Below are 17,430 nucleotides of genomic sequence, written 5' to 3' on the forward strand. Positions count from 1 at the left end.
ATTGTGTATGGAACATGTTGAGGAATAATAATTGGTTCCTGTTTGATGATGAAACTAAGATCGTGGTCTGGGTCTTGATCTCGTGGCATGAACTTTCACATCGCGAGCTGGGTGTTCTGTCTCGCTGGTATTGCGATGGCGGAGCTCGATAGAGGTATCCCCGTCGGGCTTAGATTATGATTTTCCAAAGAGCGAAAACTCACTTTCGTTTAAGTTTTGGAGTGATGTGTCAGTACCACGACACACTTTCGTGGACGGGCGTGCCTTGTTGTTTTTGAACGGGCCCGTCAGCTATCATGCCTAAACGGTTGTTAGATATAACTATGATATTGCTTTAGCTTTTCAGTGTTCCATGGTTGAACAAGTTTTTCCACGTGCAGGTTTTTGATGTAATAGGCCCCGCTGTCCATTTTGGCTCCGACGCGATGAGAGCCTTCCCAATTCACGACAATTTTTACCTCGTGTGGGACTTTCTGATTCCTACGTAACACTAGACTACCGGCTTAGAATCCGCGCTTTATGACTTTGGCGTCATGGCACAAAGTTATTCATTGTTTTAACACGTATTCTCGGAGGGCTTCCCCTGACCATATTTATTCGACTAAGTCGAGCTTTTCTCATAAGGCTTCGTTGTTCATCTCCTCGTCAAGAGGATATTCATTTTGTCTTGAGGGATACTGATCTCCACGGGGATAATTTCCCTCGGATCCGTAGGCAAGCCGAAAAGGAGTGTCCCCGGTGGTGGAATACGGTATCGTTCTATAGGCCTAAAGCATGCTATATAGCTCTTCGAACCACCTCTTTTTGGCGTCGCCCAATCTGCATGTGAGTCCTCGCAAAATCACTCTGTCCGCGGCCTCAACCTTCCCGCTTGTTTACGGGTGTTCTACAGAAGTGAAGTGCTGCTCAGTGCCAAGCTTAGTGATGAAGTCCGAGAAGTTTATGTCGATGATTTGCGTCCCATTTTCGGTGACAAGCGCTTGTGGCACGCCGAACAGTGAAAGTACGTTTTGCTTGTAGAAACGCAGTATGTTGTGCACCGTGATTTTGGCGAGGGCCTCGGCCTCTATCCACTTCGTGAATTAGTCGACGACGATGGTCAAATATTTATTCTGGTACGAGCCTACGGTGAACGGCCCGAGGATGCACATGCCCAATTACAGTGGACCAGCTTTGCCAAAAAGTTTTCTTCCTCAACCTTCTTCGTCTCATAGACGTCTTGTCAGGGAGCCTCACCTTTCTTGGTAAATTGTTTCAAACGACCTTCTCTGATTAGGGTCTCAATTGCATCCTTGAGGTGGATGCAATCTTTGGTGACATGGTCGTGGCTCTTGTGGAACCGACAGTACTCAGTTTTGTCGACTTCTGGTTTGAAGGGTGTAGCTTTGGGAAACTGGATTTCTCCTTGTTTGAACTCGACGTTATACACTCGGCGAGGATACGCTCGCGGAGAGCGGTTAGCAAAGTGTACTCAGTGAAGCGACTAGATGACCCCCTGTGCTCGTCAGATTTGTCATCTCTTCTTTTCTTCCCACCTCGTCGAGGTGGTGCGTGGTCATCGTATTTTGAGCCTCTGGTGCTTTCCTGATTCCTCAAATCACGAGCACTTTTGGAAGCCTCTTTCTCCTCGTACTGGATATAAGCCTTAGCCTTGAGGAGGAATTTGTCAAGTGAATGGATGTCTTGATACCAACTACTTTTCTGCAATCGCTGCCAGGAAGAAGCCCTTTCTCGAGCAAGTACCTCTTCATGCAGTCAGTTGTGAGAACCTAGATAGCCTCTTGAGTGAACCGTTTAAGGTATGCTCGAAGGGGTTCGTTATTCCTCTGAACAATTGCTTCTAATGACGCCTCGGTCCTTGGATGGCGTCGAGAGGCGGTGAAGTTTTTGGTGAACTGTGTTTTGAGGTCCCTCGATGAATAGATATACTCCGGGGCGAGGCTTTTGTACCATGCCATGGCGCCCTTCCTAAGAGTTGTGGGAAATAGTCTACACTTGATTGCGCACCTAACGTTGCGGTAGTCGGGCATAGCATGGATGTTCTCGATGTGATCGTTGGAGTTCCATGATCATTCGCGATAGTGGACCGTAGGGGTCATCTTCATCGCTCCGAACTGGCGAGAGGGACGTGACGGAGTCAAGTCGAGGGCTTCTGTTGCGGCATGGCGAGCTCCTTGGCCGACTCTTCAGCTTGTCAGGATGAACGACAACTTTTCTCTTCTTAGGAAAAAAAGAGCATCACCCCTTTCAGGGAAGGGTGCGCTCATGCTTCTTGATGACTACAGACTACTATCTTTCCAGCTGAGGATGATTAGTTGGTTATGGAGAAAGACTCTAAGAATCGTCCCATTGGTACCTCCGTTGGGGAGAGCGTGAACGGTTGTCTCATCTTCGCAGGGACGGGGTACGAGTCTTGGACCCTTAGCGTCTCCTAGGAGAGCATGTTCGATGATCCGTCTACAGCATTGCAATTTGCTGGTTTTGCTGGAAAATGAGGAAGTTAGTATGATTGATCGTCGCGAACCGGGCCACTGTGGTAGGGTCCACATTAGGTGGCATGGGGATCTCTTGATAGGTGTCAAGGGGTTCATGCTGTTGGGGGGCATTAATTACCGCATCATCGCAAGAGGAGGAGGCGGTTTACCCGACCCTAGGGTCACCTATTTTGTGATCGGATGTACCGTTGTTGTTGAGGTTGCCGGTGGCAGCGAAGGTATTAACGTAATTGTCGTGGTGGCTGGCCATGATGATCGGCAGGTTGAGTTTCCTTTGGGCTATTTTCGAAAAAAACGGGGGAGCGAAGGGTTCCCATAGACAGCACCACTGATTTTATCATAATCAGAACGATCTTTTGTGGCCTGCAACACGTCTGCTTCTTGCGGTTGATGGAGAAGGGGGGTGTACCTGCAAGGCACTTCGATGCCAAAGTAAGGTTCAGAGTGAAATAAGTGCTAGTACAAAGTTAATAAGTGATTAGAATACTTGACCCTTTTATGAAAGAGAGTATTTATAGTGCCCAGTGTTGACCCAAGGTCTTCCATTCTAGGTTGGATTCTCAGGCCCAAAATAAAAGACTATCAGGATCCTACGTGAGTAGGACAAGATTAACGTGTGATCTATGTCCAAGGTCAACTGCCCGTGGCCCTTAGATGGTGGAAGACCAATTCTTCCGTGGGGCAGTTGGCCATGTGTCCTTAAAAAGATATAGGAGTGAGAAGCTCCCCAACAATTATTTTAGATTGGGCCACATCGTTGGGCCTTTCTTGCAGTAGCGTTGGATTGAGCTCTGCTCGACGGTGAGTCAGCCACATGCCAAATCCAAAACAATTTTTATAATTAGACAAGAATATTTAAAATTTAAAAAGTATGATTAAAAATAGTATTTTTTTCTTAAATTAGAAAAGTACTTTTTAACGGAAAAATTCACGATTTATTTTTCTATTTTTAACCACCTTTTACATATCAATAAAAATCAACAGCTGATATTTTGATGGTTTGAAATGAAAAAATAGAAAACATGCGTTGGATACATAATGAATGTGGTCAAGGTGTTGGCTTTATTCATAAGTTTGGCATTGTTGCACATTCGGGGGGAAAATAAATGCAAAACAAAACTAATAAATCTAAGTTTTCGTACTTTTAACTTTTCTTTCGGTCTAGTTTGACCTTTAAATTCTACTCATTGCCGCTGCAACAATAATAACAAGTGTCCGCGTCATGTTGATACGTACATAGTGTTTATGTTAGGTTAGGTGACACTTCAATTACTTTATCTTACTTATTTTTAACGTTAGAGGAATTTGAGGCTCATACCATAATCACTAATTAAATAGAAAATATTTTTATTGTTTCATTCTAACGCTCTTTAATATATAAAAATTATATATTGATCACTATAAATTAATGAGAAAATAAATATTTTAAATTAAAATATTAAAACAAAATATTTAAAAATATTAGTGATAAAACATTATATTAGAGATGAAATATTTAAATAGAAACATATTTTCACAAATTCAGAGAGATGTACTAAAGTTTAATTAAAAAACATTTTTAAAGCACTTAATTTTTTGTATAATAATTTGAAAAACCATTTTGAATTTTTGTTTAAGTTCATAGTTAACATTTTTTTGTCAAGTAAAAATATTTGTTGAATAAATAAAATATTTGTTGAATATTTTTTTGTTGAATATTGTATTTTTCTAATGCATAAATAACAAATATTTTTCACGTTATTTTATATTTATCATTAACACGTATTTACTTCTTATTGCTTTTATCAAATCCCAAAAATTTATCCTTTTTATTTATATATACTATGAATAAATATTTGTCTAATAATTTAAAATACAAGAGCTAACTATTTAATTAATTTAAAATTACATTAAGATGTGAATAGGTCAGACCGAACAGAGACCTACAGCATAACCTATGCATGTTTAGATTTTTTTTTTTTAAATACAAAAGGTCTAAACTTTTTTATAAGTCTATGAGTTAAAAAGGCTAAGTCACAGACCATAGAAAAAATCTTTTAAGTCTATTCGGTCGGCCTATTTATTAGCATATTTTATTTGTATTTTGAAATAAAATACAAAAATAAATCTTGGTGAAGATAAGTTAAAAAAAGTTTATGAACAATGTCATTAGTTATTTTTATAAGTTCTCTTAAATAAATAGTATCGAAAAACTTACGCTAATAAAGGTCTGTTTGATAAAAATAACGGTTGACTGATAAACTAACTGGTACCTTATAGCTTATGAATGATGGTTGATGATGACTTATAGCTTATAGTGGATAGTTGAGACTGATAGTTTATAAGCTAATTAAAGTGTTTGATAAAATTAACGGTTCAATTAATTTATAAATGTAAAATGACATAAAAGATATTTAATATATAATTAATTATTTTAAATTAAAATAAATTATAAAGGTTAAAAATGAATTTAAATTAAAATAATAAGAATAAAAAAGGAAGAAAAATGATAAGCTATAAGACATCAGGGCCGGCCCAACACATCTTGAGGCCTGAGGCGAAAATTTAAGTTAAATTTTTTTAATATAATAAAAATATCTTTTTTAGAATAATATATTTTAGATTTTAGATTTTTTAGGATGTAAAATCAATAAATTATATTTTTATTTTCAATTGATAATACAATCAATACATCTAAGCACACTTGTTCTCATTTAAAAAAAAAATCTTAATTGAAAAAATATTAGCAAAATTCTCTTAAAAAAACTTAAATTTCAAGTATTTATTTATATTAGAGAACTTAAAAGCGCAAGGCGGGCTACGGCAAAGGAACCAAAAGTTTTCACGGTTAAATTGTTTGCTAAAAAAGATCTAAAAATATTAATTATAATTAAATAATAATAAAATATGGCCTATTAATTTTCTACAGTTAAACCATTGTAAATTTATACAGGGTCTCGAAAAATATAAAACGACTTTAATTTTTAAATTAATCAATTATTAAATACATATCCTAACTAATTGTTAATATTATAAATTTTTAATAAATGTTATTATTTAATTTAATTAATTAAAAAGGTTTTGTTTAAAAATAATTAATTAACTAATAGTATAAAAATATAAAAAAATGAGGCCCTAGACGGCAGCCTTGGTGGCCTACCCCTAGGGCCGGCCCTGTAAGACATAAGGTAAAACGATATTTAAAATAGCGTCTTAAAATTAGCTATAAGTTAGTAAAATAAGCTATAAACTTGTGATGCAAAGACGGTTACCAAACAAATCTAAATTATCATATGAGCTTATAAGTTATAAAATATATGCTATAAATTCGAAAACATGTCTTATCAAACAGAAACTTTGTAAATTTTAACAAAACTTAACGAATATAGCTCGGTCCAACTTATTTCCATCTCAATAAACTGGATAACGATTGCTTTAATAATAACGGTGTAGTGACTCATTTTACACTATTTTCCTTATAAAACCTATTTATTTATTGTATTTTGATGAGAGATTTACGTTCAATTCAATAATAATAAAAAAGAAACAACAAATTTTAACTTTTAATAATTTTTTTTCTTCTGATTTTTATGAAAATACCAAAAATGTCACACATTGCCTTATTTATCTGGGCAATGAGAACAAATTAACAAAGTTGCAAAATTAAAGTAAACCATCTAGCTATGAAAATTGAGATTCATCGAACCAAGACGTGATTGGGTTTCTTTAATTTAGTGTCACTCATCTATTCTATTAATGGCTTTCAAATCTTTCACAATAAATATACAAATTTCTTCACCGACTCACCACCACCATCGATTGTGGAGAAAATTGAAAATAACGAAGCTCAAACTGTTTCTTGTTATTCTCTTTCATGTGCGTATAGTATCTCTCGTTTTATTTCCTCTTTGATGTCTTGTTTATTCATTTTCTTATTTTTCATTCTTTTTTTTGGTTCGTTCAAATGTTGACAGGTTTAGATGGGAATCTTGCACTATCAATGGTTTGCATGACAAGAAAAAGAGAGGTTAGTTTTCAGTCTACAGTTAGGTTTTTGACTTTTTTATTCTTTTTGAGTTGAATTGATTTTTTTTTAATTGATGTTTAGTGGTTCTTGGTTGTTTGGAAAAGTTCAAATTTGGGTTCTGTTTGTTTGTTTCTTTTTTGAAATGAAAAGTGCAATTTGTGTTTGTTGTGTTTGTGTATAGTGGTTTTGTAAAGTGGGGATTTTGAAAAGCGAAAGGTGTGGCACCACGTTAACGATAATCTATGATACTATATTTTAATTGCGATTATTTTAATGGATGGTATGCATTGAGCATATGTTTGGTTATTCGATGGTTATACTCTTGAGCTTTAGTAGCTTAGTGTGTTTGATTTCACTTTTAAATTCTAAGAATTGATTATGACATGATTGAGTGTATCTTTGGTTTCGTGGTTGGAGCACTTACAATTGATTCTGGATGAGTGTATAATTGATTTTGACATGTTTGGTTGATGTCGAGTATAATTGAATGCTTTTCAGAATTGATTCTACTTGAAGATAGGATTTGTAACTTTTGAGTTTAAACGTGATTTTTACGTTGAAATTAACTGTTCAACTCACTTTTGCAATAATTTATTCAAATATAAATCACTTTACTTTCTACTCACTTTTAGCCGGAATCAATTCACTTAGAATCAAATTTTTTCATCGCAAAACCAGGTTCAAGCTGAATGTTGAGTAGAATTCAGTTTCTTCAGAATTCATTCTAACTTGAAACTAGAATTTAGAACTTTTGCCTATGCAGTTGATTTTTCGTTCAACTCCGTTTTACAAGAATGTAAATAAAGATAAATTAATTTTGCTAAATTAAATTTTATTATAGTTAAACCAAACACACACTAAGCCTATGTTTGGTAACACAGTGGGCCACCGCTGCTGCATGTTTAAGATCTTTTTTACCCGTGATTTTGAGAAGCTAGTATGTGTAGCTTCTGTCCTACCGTAATTTTCTGCCATGATTTTCAAGTTTTTCAAACACACACGGATAACTTTAACTTCTTGTACACCGTGATTTTCAACCATGATTTTTTATGTTTTTCAAACACACTAGGTATGGTTGTCTTATTGAGCATTGCTATTGATGGGTCAATCAAGAATGTTTTTGTTTTTATTTCTTGGTCAAACAACATTATTAAGGGTTAGCTCAAACAAGTTTCAAACTCTGTGGCACCTCACTATGTTGGCAGAGGGTGAATATGTACATGGTACTCTTAAGTGAGAGATCCTTAGTTCAAATCTAGTGAAGAACAAATCCGAATACTGTGAAAAACAACCGTTTTTTTATGCAAATGTTAACAAGTTAATAGTAATTTTGTTAGTTTTTATTGTTTGAACCCTTGATCTCTTGCTTGAAACTTCTTCTAAGTCCATTTATAGACGGATTGAACTGCTACTGTTACTCAACACGACTATTTCGAAGGAGTAAACTTGTAGATCTATATTCATAAAAAAATAGAACGACATTTAGGTATAATAATCGGATTCAATTTTAACTTTTTTTTGAGATTGACGTACTTAATGGAATGTAGAAGCTGGAATGTTAATTGTAAGAAACAAGATAAACCGGGTGGCACTTACATTACACTTTTTTCTCATTGATGTATTGCTGTTTCACAGGTTGAAGCCATTAAATTGTTATAACTGTTCGATTGATATTCCAAGACAAAAACATACTATTTTATAAAATTTGTTATCAATAGAATTACCTATTCTGTATGTACAATTTCAAGAAAGTGTCAATGTTTACGTATGTGTATCCATAGAATTACTTATTCTGTAAGTACAATTTCAAGAATGTATGTGATAACTAGGTTAACCAAATACACACTGTACTTACAAGATACATGCACATGATCAGATATGAAATTGAGTTTTTCTTTTGATTAAATCAGCCTCCAAATTTGGCATGAGAATCCAAGACAAGTGTTGGTGAAATTGTTAGTAGTGACATAAACCAAAGTTCAACTTCTCTTTGTTTTCACTTTTTTGACTTCTTTGTTATTGATTAAGCAAAACAATTACAACTTGTCTTATGATTTAATATTTTATTATATTAATAATAATAGTAAAATATTCCTGCTTCTAAGTAATGTTTTCTCCTTCTCACACTATATATATATCCTCTTAGTCCTAAACATTCTTCATATGAAGTAAACAATTGGATTTCTAAGTCTTCCATAAGTTGTTAATCACGGTTTAACACTAACCTGCTATTATTTATTTAAGATTTCTAACTATTCATGACATTGACATTTGTGATTTGGGTTCGCGCTTATTTTGCTACATTTATTCTTTCAGCCAGCACCAACTTTTGACTTGAGTTATATAAAGCAAAGTAGCTTCTCAATAAGTCTTGAAAGTTCTGACCAGTTAGTTACACTCTTCTGTGAGCTTCCCATCCCTTTCATTCAGGTTGGTTTAATGTTTTTGAATTATAGTTTTGTTGGTAAGAGCGCATCCCATCCCTCTCATATGGTGCATGCTTATTGGAGCCTGTGAAACTGTAGAATTATAGAAGTGTATATAGCCTATTGGAGCCTGATCGGAATGCAATATAAACTAAATTCGTCTTATGAATCTATGAGGTGTTAGTTCAGTAGTAAAAGTTTTGCTTTGTAACACCAAGGGATAGAGTTCAAATTCCCTCAGAGATAATTGTAAAATTGTCATTAGTATCACTTTAATTAATAATAATAATACTGCAGTTAAACTATTATAATTTTAGTATCTAATAGATGTAAGTTATTCATGTGAATTACAGTGAAAGCCGGTGTTGAGGTCCTCAATGAGTCATCCAGCTGATGAAAATGTTGAAACAAAAGAGATGGATAGCAGAAGTTTGTCTTCAAATGGACAGGAACCATACGTGCACAAGGTTGGAATTCCTCCAAAACAAAGCTTCTTCAAGGAATTCCTATACACCGTAAAAGAAACATTCTTCTCTGACGATCCTCTACGGCCTTTCAAGGATCAGACAAAGTCCCGGAAGTTTGTTTTGGGAATTGAAGCCATATTCCCCATACTTAGTTGGGGAAGAACTTATAACCTCCAAAAATTTAGAGGCGATCTTATTGCTGGTTTAACTATTGCAAGTCTTTGCATTCCTCAGGTAAATTTACTTTAAAATGTTGATTTTGATCTTTCAAACAACTGTGAGATTGTAATTGATTCCTTACCCCGTGCCCCGTTTTTTAATGCTTTGATATTTGGCTTGAAAACAGGACATTGGATACTCAAAGCTTGCTAATTTGTCTCCACAATATGGACTTTGTAAGATTCTTGTTTCTCATCACCAGTAAAAGTTTTTTGTGTTTTTCTTTGGATTTAAGACTGAGATTTTGCTCTACTCTTTATAGACTCCAGCTTTGTTCCACCACTGATTTATGCGGTTATGGGTAGCTCTCGGGATATTGCAATAGGACCAGTGGCGGTGATTTCTCTCTTGTTAGGGACTTTACTTCAGAATGAGATTGATCCCAAAACAAATCCTACAGAGTATAGAAGACTCGCTTTTACTGCCACGTTTTTTGCCGGGATTACGCAGGCAACTCTTGGTGTTTTTAGGTATGACATGTCAATTCTAGAGGATTTTACATTTGATTTTTTCTAGCACTATCACCGGTAATACTTTAAGAAAATGAAAGTGATTGATTGTTTTCATCTGTAATGGTGTGTCAGACACCAAACCCGCCTTTAAGCTAAAGGGCCGGTGCTACATAGCTATTGTTAATGCCCTATACATGTTCTATCAATCTCTTATGCTGATGACATTTCGATTGGGTGGTTTTTTGACCAGGTTAGGATTTTTGATTGATTTTCTATCACATGCTGCAATTGTTGGTTTTATGGGGGGAGCCGCCATCACAATTGCTCTTCAGCAGCTTAAGGGTTTCCTTGGGATTGAAAAGTTCACAAGGAAAACAGATGTAATCTCTGTGATGCATTCAGTATTCTCATCAGCCCATCATGGAGTATGCTTTCCCTTTCTTTCTCTATACTTGTATACGAAAATCAATAATCGGATTTTAAGATCTGTGTCTGGGTGTGTGAAAACTCTTAAGCTGATTAATATCTAACATTTTGCAGTGGAATTGGCAAACTATATTAATTGGAGCTACCTTTCTTTGTTTTCTTCTGTTTGCCAAGCATATTGTAAGCACTCTTATCCATTTTACAATACATTTTTTGACAGAATGTTGGGATTGTAAATTGTTTTTTAATCATAATATGATATGTTGCGGATCAGGGAAAGAAGGGCCAAAAATACTTCTGGGTGCCGGCAATTGCTCCATTGGTATCTGTTGTACTCTCCACTTTTTTTGTTTACATAACCCGAGCAGACAAGCATGGTGTTGCGATTGTAAGTATATATAACCCTTCTCTTATCCTGAACATTGCAGATAATAGTTGTATTTGTTTTTTTTTTAATATAAACTTGCTAGGATTGACTAATTGGAGCTTATCTACTTGCATAAGTAATTGTAAGGATATATAAAAGAGCTTATGGAAACAATTTATGGAACGTCCATAAGCTGTTTTCAACTTATTTCTATAAAGACTCCAAGATAGCATATAAAATAACTTATAGATTATACTAAAACATTTTGACTTTACTGTACCTTTTGTTACATAAATAAGTTATACATGATTATTTTTATGATAAACGCTTAGTTGATTGTTTATCCAAAGTATTAAAGATTTTTGTCCATCGATGTGTGTAGGTAAACCATATAGAGAAAGGGATCAATCCTTCATCTGTGAAGGAAATTTATTTTACCGGTGATTACCTTGCAAAAGGTGTTAGAATTGGCATTGTGGCTGGCATGATAGCTTTGACTGTAAGCAAACTTTGAGATTTTTTATTCTTTCAGAGTATTTTACCATATACTTTTGCTGTTACGATAAGCTGTTGCATTTTGGTTATCAGGAAGCCATAGCAATTGGAAGAACATTTGCTTCTATGAAGGACTATCAGGTGGATGGAAACAAAGAAATGGTGGCATTAGGAGCTATGAATGTTGTTGGTTCAATGACTTCCTGTTATGTGGCCACTGGTAAGATTGACAAAGTGTTAAAGCATATCAGATAATATGTAACATAAATTCTAACCAACGTTAAAAGTTCATTTTAATCTATACTATGAACCAATGAGGGGCTTATTACCCTTTTGTAGCTGCTGATATACTTTTTCTTGCTATTATCAGGTTCTTTCTCCCGGTCAGCAGTAAATTACATGTCTGGCTGTGAAACTGCGGTCTCTAATATTGTCATGTCTGTTGTTGTGTTCTTAACCCTCCAATTCATCACACCTCTTTTCAAATACACTCCAAATGCCATTCTTGCTTCAATTATCATTTGTGCCGTCATCAACCTTGTAGACTACAAGGCAGCAATTTTGATATGGAAAATTGATAAATTTGACTTTGTTGCTTGCATGGGAGCATTTTTCGGGGTCGTTTTTGCCTCGGTTGAGATAGGACTTTTGATTGCTGTAAGTACCAAAACTAAGTTATCTTATTTTTCTCAAATAATTTCAAATTTAGTTTTTTATTGTTATTACATAATGTGGCAGGTTTCTATATCCTTTGCAAAGATCCTATTGCAAGTCACGAGGCCCCGAACAGCTATTCTGGGGAAGATCCCTAGAACGACTGTCTATAGAAACATCCAGCAATATCCAGAGGCCACAAGTGTTCCCGGTGTATTGATTATAAGAGTTGATTCTGCAATATATTTTTCCAACTCTAATTATGTTAAAGAAAGGTAACAACAATGTTAAGGCTTGTTTTATATTCTAGTTCTACAGAACATAAATTCAAAGAATTGTATTCTTAATTATTCCACAGAATTAATTAGTGTTTCACTCTTTTCATGTAGATAACTATTATAAAATGATAATTTTCCTTTCTTTTTTTTTTGCTAATATTAAAACCTATTTCTAATATCAAATCGGATTATTCTGTTGCAGGATATTAAGATGGTTGATGGACGAGGAAGAACGAGTGAAAAGAGAGTACCAAACACGAATCCAGTTTTTGATAGTCGAGATGTCACGTGAGTCTCAATATTCTTCCTTTATACTCAACTCGACTAGGCACATAATTATTGATTATTTATGCTTAAACTCAAATTTCTTAATTTTTTTTCAGCTGTTACTGATATTGATACCAGTGGCATCCATGCCCTGGAAGAGTTATTTAGAAGTCTTCAAAAGAGAGAAGTTCAGGTAATCAAACTATGATATTATTTGGAAAAACAACATAAGCATATATCATATACGTGTTTATGTATAAACTATTTCTGTAACGAAGATAACTGAAAACAACTTATAAGCTATATCAACTGAAAATGTACCTGTTTTTTGAGCAGCTTGTTCTGGCGAATCCCGGTCCATTAGTGATAGACAAACTCCACACATCCAACTTTGCAAATTTTCTTGGTGAAGACAAGATCTTCCTCACTGTTGCAGAGGCTGTTGCATACTGTTCTCCAAAGCTGGCTGAAGAACCATGAGTGAAAAATGTAATAGGAAAATGTGATGAAGAAATGAAGTAAGGATAGAGAAAAGTTCTTACATATTGGCCGTTTTTGTTGTGTAGTGTTTGTTAGCTGACACGTTTTAATGCAGTTTATCACAATGTTTTCTTATAATTGAAATTTATATAGGAGATGCATAATTTTGTTAATCCACGTGAATTTCACTTGTTTGGACGTAGTGGGTTTAAAAATGTAGATATTATTATGAATGAAAATAAAGAAATAAAAGAGAACTTAGTTAATTGTTACAAGTCATTCAAGCTTTATCTCTATCATTAAAATTAAAGAAAATAAAAATAATAGAGATATAATTAAAATATTCAAAAATCAAGAAAACAACGTAAAACAAAAAAAAAGGGTCAAGAATAATTTAGGTATTTTTATCTGATTTTATTCGTTACAATATTGCAATTTCGCAGGACGAGGTTAATGTATGAATATGGCCACAAACGAAGCCACATTCCTTTTTACTTTTTGAGAAAGTATGGCATGTTCCTTCTCTACTGTTTTCTTAACGGGAAAACCAGACCTCGTATGAAAAGAAGGAATATTTTAAAATTAAAAATATCTCATTGCACTTATATAATGCGTACGGAAGCATAAGCTATTTTAACAGCTAGCTAGCCATTTTATAATCAATTTTATATTCTACTTTGACATTATTTTGTTGCTTTTTCCTTTGAGAACCGGATCTCCACCGAAAACATCTAATCTTTTCATCTTAGTTTGATTTAGACAAAACAGATTGATCAATTTTGATCCTCCAATTTTCACTTCCAACAGATGCATATTTATTCATTTTTTTCTGTAAAACTCATTAAAGTGCTCTGAAACAACCTCCAAGCATCCATTAATGCCTTGACTTCAAATTTCACAATTTTTTTTTTGCCATGACAGTCTTCACTAGCAGATGATGAATGAACAACAACATTGAAACCTTCTAAAATATGTAAGACACATATTTTAGACCCTTTAGCTATGATAATTTCATTGTACAAAATCTTTAACATCCCATGTTCAAGTCTAGTCTATTATCTTAGATCATCAACCATGCTTATGGATACATTTTTTTGCCTGAGTTATGAAACATAATTCACGCTGTGAAGAAGAAACTAACGATTATCGAATATTTTAAGACTGTCCATACCAATGCTATAAATCTTGCAAGCCTTATTGTCACCAAGGAGTAGGGATGAGAATAGGACATGTCAATGTACAGGGGCCTATAACCTGGCCTATTTAAGGCATGGACTATTGAATAAAAAGGCTAGACATAGGATTTTCTAAAAGCTTATTTAATTAAATAGGACAGGCTTAGGCCATTAAAAATAGCTTATGAAGCCTTATAGGTCGGCCTATATATGAATGTATATTAGAAAATAGGCTAAATAGACCTACCTATATATATAATATGTATATATAGGCCGACCTATAAGGCTTCATAGGTCTGGACTATTTGAAAGCCTTAATATGAAACAAGGTTTTAAATAGGCTTTCAAGTCATGTTAGATTTTTAAAAAGGTCAGTCCATGTCAAAAAATGACTTATAATAGGCTATAGGCCATATTCAGGCCTTAAAAAACTACCGTATGTCAGACTCAGGCCTTCTAAATCTTAGCCTGACCTATTTATACCCCTACAAAAGAGAACTACTCCATCTTGCTCCAGCTTCAAAGTCTCAAAGTATTCTTTTTTTAGACACATATGATAAGAGTCACATGAGTGGTTCTAAAACTTCATATCTCTCTCTCTCTCTCTCTCTCTCAAACTCTCTCTAAATTATTTTTCTTTCTCACACATATTTTTAGCCATAGTGCTTTGAGAAACGTTCTTGAATTTAGTGAGCAATGAGTTCTATAAAGGGTATAATTACAAATTTACCAAGGGTGTTTTTTCCCATGAGTAAATTATTCTTTCTTAAGAAATGATTATTTATGCTTTAAGCTAAATATGTATAAAAGCTCTTTTAGGGATTAGTATAAATCTTAGTTTGGTCTGTGAGCCTCGCCACTTGAAGAAAAGCTCTTATTATGGGTTCATGAAGAATAACTAGTGAAAATATTCACGTTGGTTCTTGAGATTGGCCTTGAACAAAAGCTCAATCGATTCGAGATCAACCTGGCTAAAAATATTAGTTTGGATCATGATAAGCCCGTATAAAACCTCGATTCAGTTCAAATGATATCCAATTCAAAATTTCAACTTTATTCAAGATAAGTCCTTAGAAAATCTCTATTTGGCTTATAGACTAACCGCTTGAAGATTTGTTTGCTGTTTGACATGAAGACTAACACATTCATTCCTTTTTTCACTGTTTAATTAGAAGTTAACCTGAAACTACATTTTCCTTTTGCAAGGGGGTTTGTGGGCTTAACCTTCTAAAAGCTCTCAAACATTATTGGATACTCCCAAGATCAATTATTGGAGAGAGAAGTAGATCACTTCATTAAGACCAAACATCTATAAATATCCTATGTTATCTCTTCCTTTAACTTTTTTACTTTCCAATTATTTTCTTTATCCTTACCGTCCGCTGCATATCCAAACATTTTTTAGAATGTTTTCAAACTCAAATTTAGAAAATAATTATGTTTTAAACTATTTTTTTAAACCTCCATAATTAACTTCTCTCTTGTATATGAAGTCACATGTTCAATAAATCTCTCATGAAGTGACTTGATTTATTACAAGTAAAGCATTTTACATTTGAATTCTCAAACCTATTTTATTTGGACATCCCTCTATGCTCACATCCTCCTCTTGAGACTCTTAAGAATTCACCATTATCGTTAAATTTCAAATATTTCACCTTTGAAAATTCTTTGCATCTCACAATCGTCTAGACTTCATTCAAAATAATAGTACATTCTTTAACATAAAGAAGAGCATCCTTAAAATTATCAAATGATCTAGGTAACGAGCTCAACAAGTGTAGACACTTATCCTCATCTTCAATCTTCACATTAATACTCTCTAGATCGCCAATAATCTTATGAAGTTCTTTCACCTGCGCTACTATGAATTTGTTCTCTACTATTCAAAATGTTTAGAGTTATTGTTTCAGACACAACATGTGATTCAAATACCTGGTCATATGCAATTATTCCATTTTTACTCACATCAAAACCACAGTCTTCTCCCTAGCGACTTCTTTCAAAACTTTATCCCCGAAGCATAAGATAATAACACACCTGACCTTACCCACCATCTTGGTCTTCTATACTAGTTTTAGGCGTGCAAGCATTGATGTCTCACCCTTAATGTTTATATACAATTCTTTTAAGTTAAGGTTGCTTGCATCTTCAGTTTTCACAACCTAAAATCGTTGTCTCTGAAAAACCTATCAATCTCCCATTTACCCATGGTGCTCACTTGGAAACAATACCCCTTTGTCCTACTATGATAACCACTTATTTTGGAAAATGATAGAATAATTCAAAATAATTAACAAGAATTACTCAAAGTTTAAACACACTAATTTTTTTGATGTGTAAGGACAAAGAACAATGACAACAAAAATAAATGAATTAAAGCAACACAATAATCTGCCGAAACTGATATTGAAACCACAACAAGCTAATAGAAGATAACAGACAAGAACACAATATCTTGCTTACCCAGTTCCATCAAACTATCTACTTTGGGGGAGAGAGAGAGAGCTCTTCTATTTACTATACTTTCAAAAGTTGTTACAAGATATTACAAGTGAGTTACAAGAAAAACTCTTTTGAGTTGCCACAAACAAATCCTATTTCTACCCTCTTGTTTCTCAATCTCTCCAACTCTCTTCATTTAAATCAAACAAATCCAATGTGTTTAGAAGTATTTCCCAATCTCCTTAGATACCTTTAAAGATCTCCATGAAATCCTCATAACACAATCTAAGAGATTTCCCTTTAAGTTTACTGAAGATTGCCACCACCTCTTTCCTCTCTTTCAAACTACATTCTGGAGGTTGCGAATATAAAAATGTTCTAAATATATATTTACAATTGTTGAAGTCCAATAGATCCTTAATGAGCGCAAAACACAATCAATTAATTGTTAGAATACAAATATTATAAATATTTTATAATAACTTTTAGGCTTAAATACACTTTTGGTCCTCGTGTTTTGGTCAAGTCACGAAGATGGTCCTACCTTTTTCAAATCCACGAATTTGGTTCTTACCTCCACTTACTCTCTCCAGAAATGCATTCTCTAGGCATAATTGGGTTAAGATCTTCCAACAGTAGGTCAATTAACCACTTCCAAGAATCTCTTGTCTTAAATTCAACCATAGAATATGCATTTCTGGAGGGCGTAAGTGGAGGTAAGGACCAAATTCGTGGATTTGAAAAAGACAGGACTATTTTCGTGACTTAATCAAAACAC

At 34.2% G+C, this 17,430-nt stretch overlaps 1 protein-coding gene and 1 long non-coding RNA gene across 3 annotated transcripts; one reads left to right on the forward strand and one right to left on the reverse strand.

Moving 5' to 3' along the window:
• The first annotated feature begins 6,160 nt into the window (after positions 1 to 6,160).
• On the forward strand, positions 6,161 to 13,205 carry LOC131620616 (sulfate transporter 1.3-like). Of its 2 annotated transcripts, XM_058891748.1 has the most exons (16): positions 6,161 to 6,350; positions 6,449 to 6,501; positions 8,818 to 8,931; positions 9,281 to 9,628; positions 9,741 to 9,789; positions 9,876 to 10,083; positions 10,316 to 10,490; positions 10,606 to 10,671; positions 10,766 to 10,879; positions 11,241 to 11,357; positions 11,447 to 11,573; positions 11,724 to 12,010; positions 12,092 to 12,282; positions 12,488 to 12,573; positions 12,669 to 12,745; positions 12,889 to 13,205. In XM_058891748.1, the coding sequence occupies exons 4-16, from the start codon at positions 9,305 to 9,307 to the stop codon at positions 13,030 to 13,032; spliced, it is 1,965 nt and encodes a 654-aa protein (XP_058747731.1). In that variant the 5' UTR covers positions 6,161 to 6,350; positions 6,449 to 6,501; positions 8,818 to 8,931; positions 9,281 to 9,304; the 3' UTR covers positions 13,033 to 13,205. The 2 variants fall into 2 exon arrangements, with proteins under 2 accessions (XP_058747731.1, XP_058747732.1); XM_058891749.1 differs by lacking the exons at positions 6,161 to 6,350; positions 6,449 to 6,501 and adding an exon at positions 8,659 to 8,713.
• LOC131620617 (uncharacterized) lies at positions 10,314 to 13,012 on the reverse strand. Its single transcript, XR_009289205.1, has 3 exons — positions 12,874 to 13,012; positions 11,683 to 12,008; positions 10,314 to 11,570 (listed from the first exon to the last, which is right to left on the reverse strand). It is a non-coding gene; the product is annotated as an uncharacterized LOC131620617 (long non-coding RNA).
• Positions 13,206 to 17,430: the final 4,225 nt, after the last annotated feature.

This window comes from Vicia villosa, linkage group LG7 (genome assembly GCF_029867415.1).
Source record: "Vicia villosa cultivar HV-30 ecotype Madison, WI linkage group LG7, Vvil1.0, whole genome shotgun sequence".
NCBI classification, from domain to species: domain Eukaryota; kingdom Viridiplantae; phylum Streptophyta; class Magnoliopsida; order Fabales; family Fabaceae; genus Vicia; species Vicia villosa.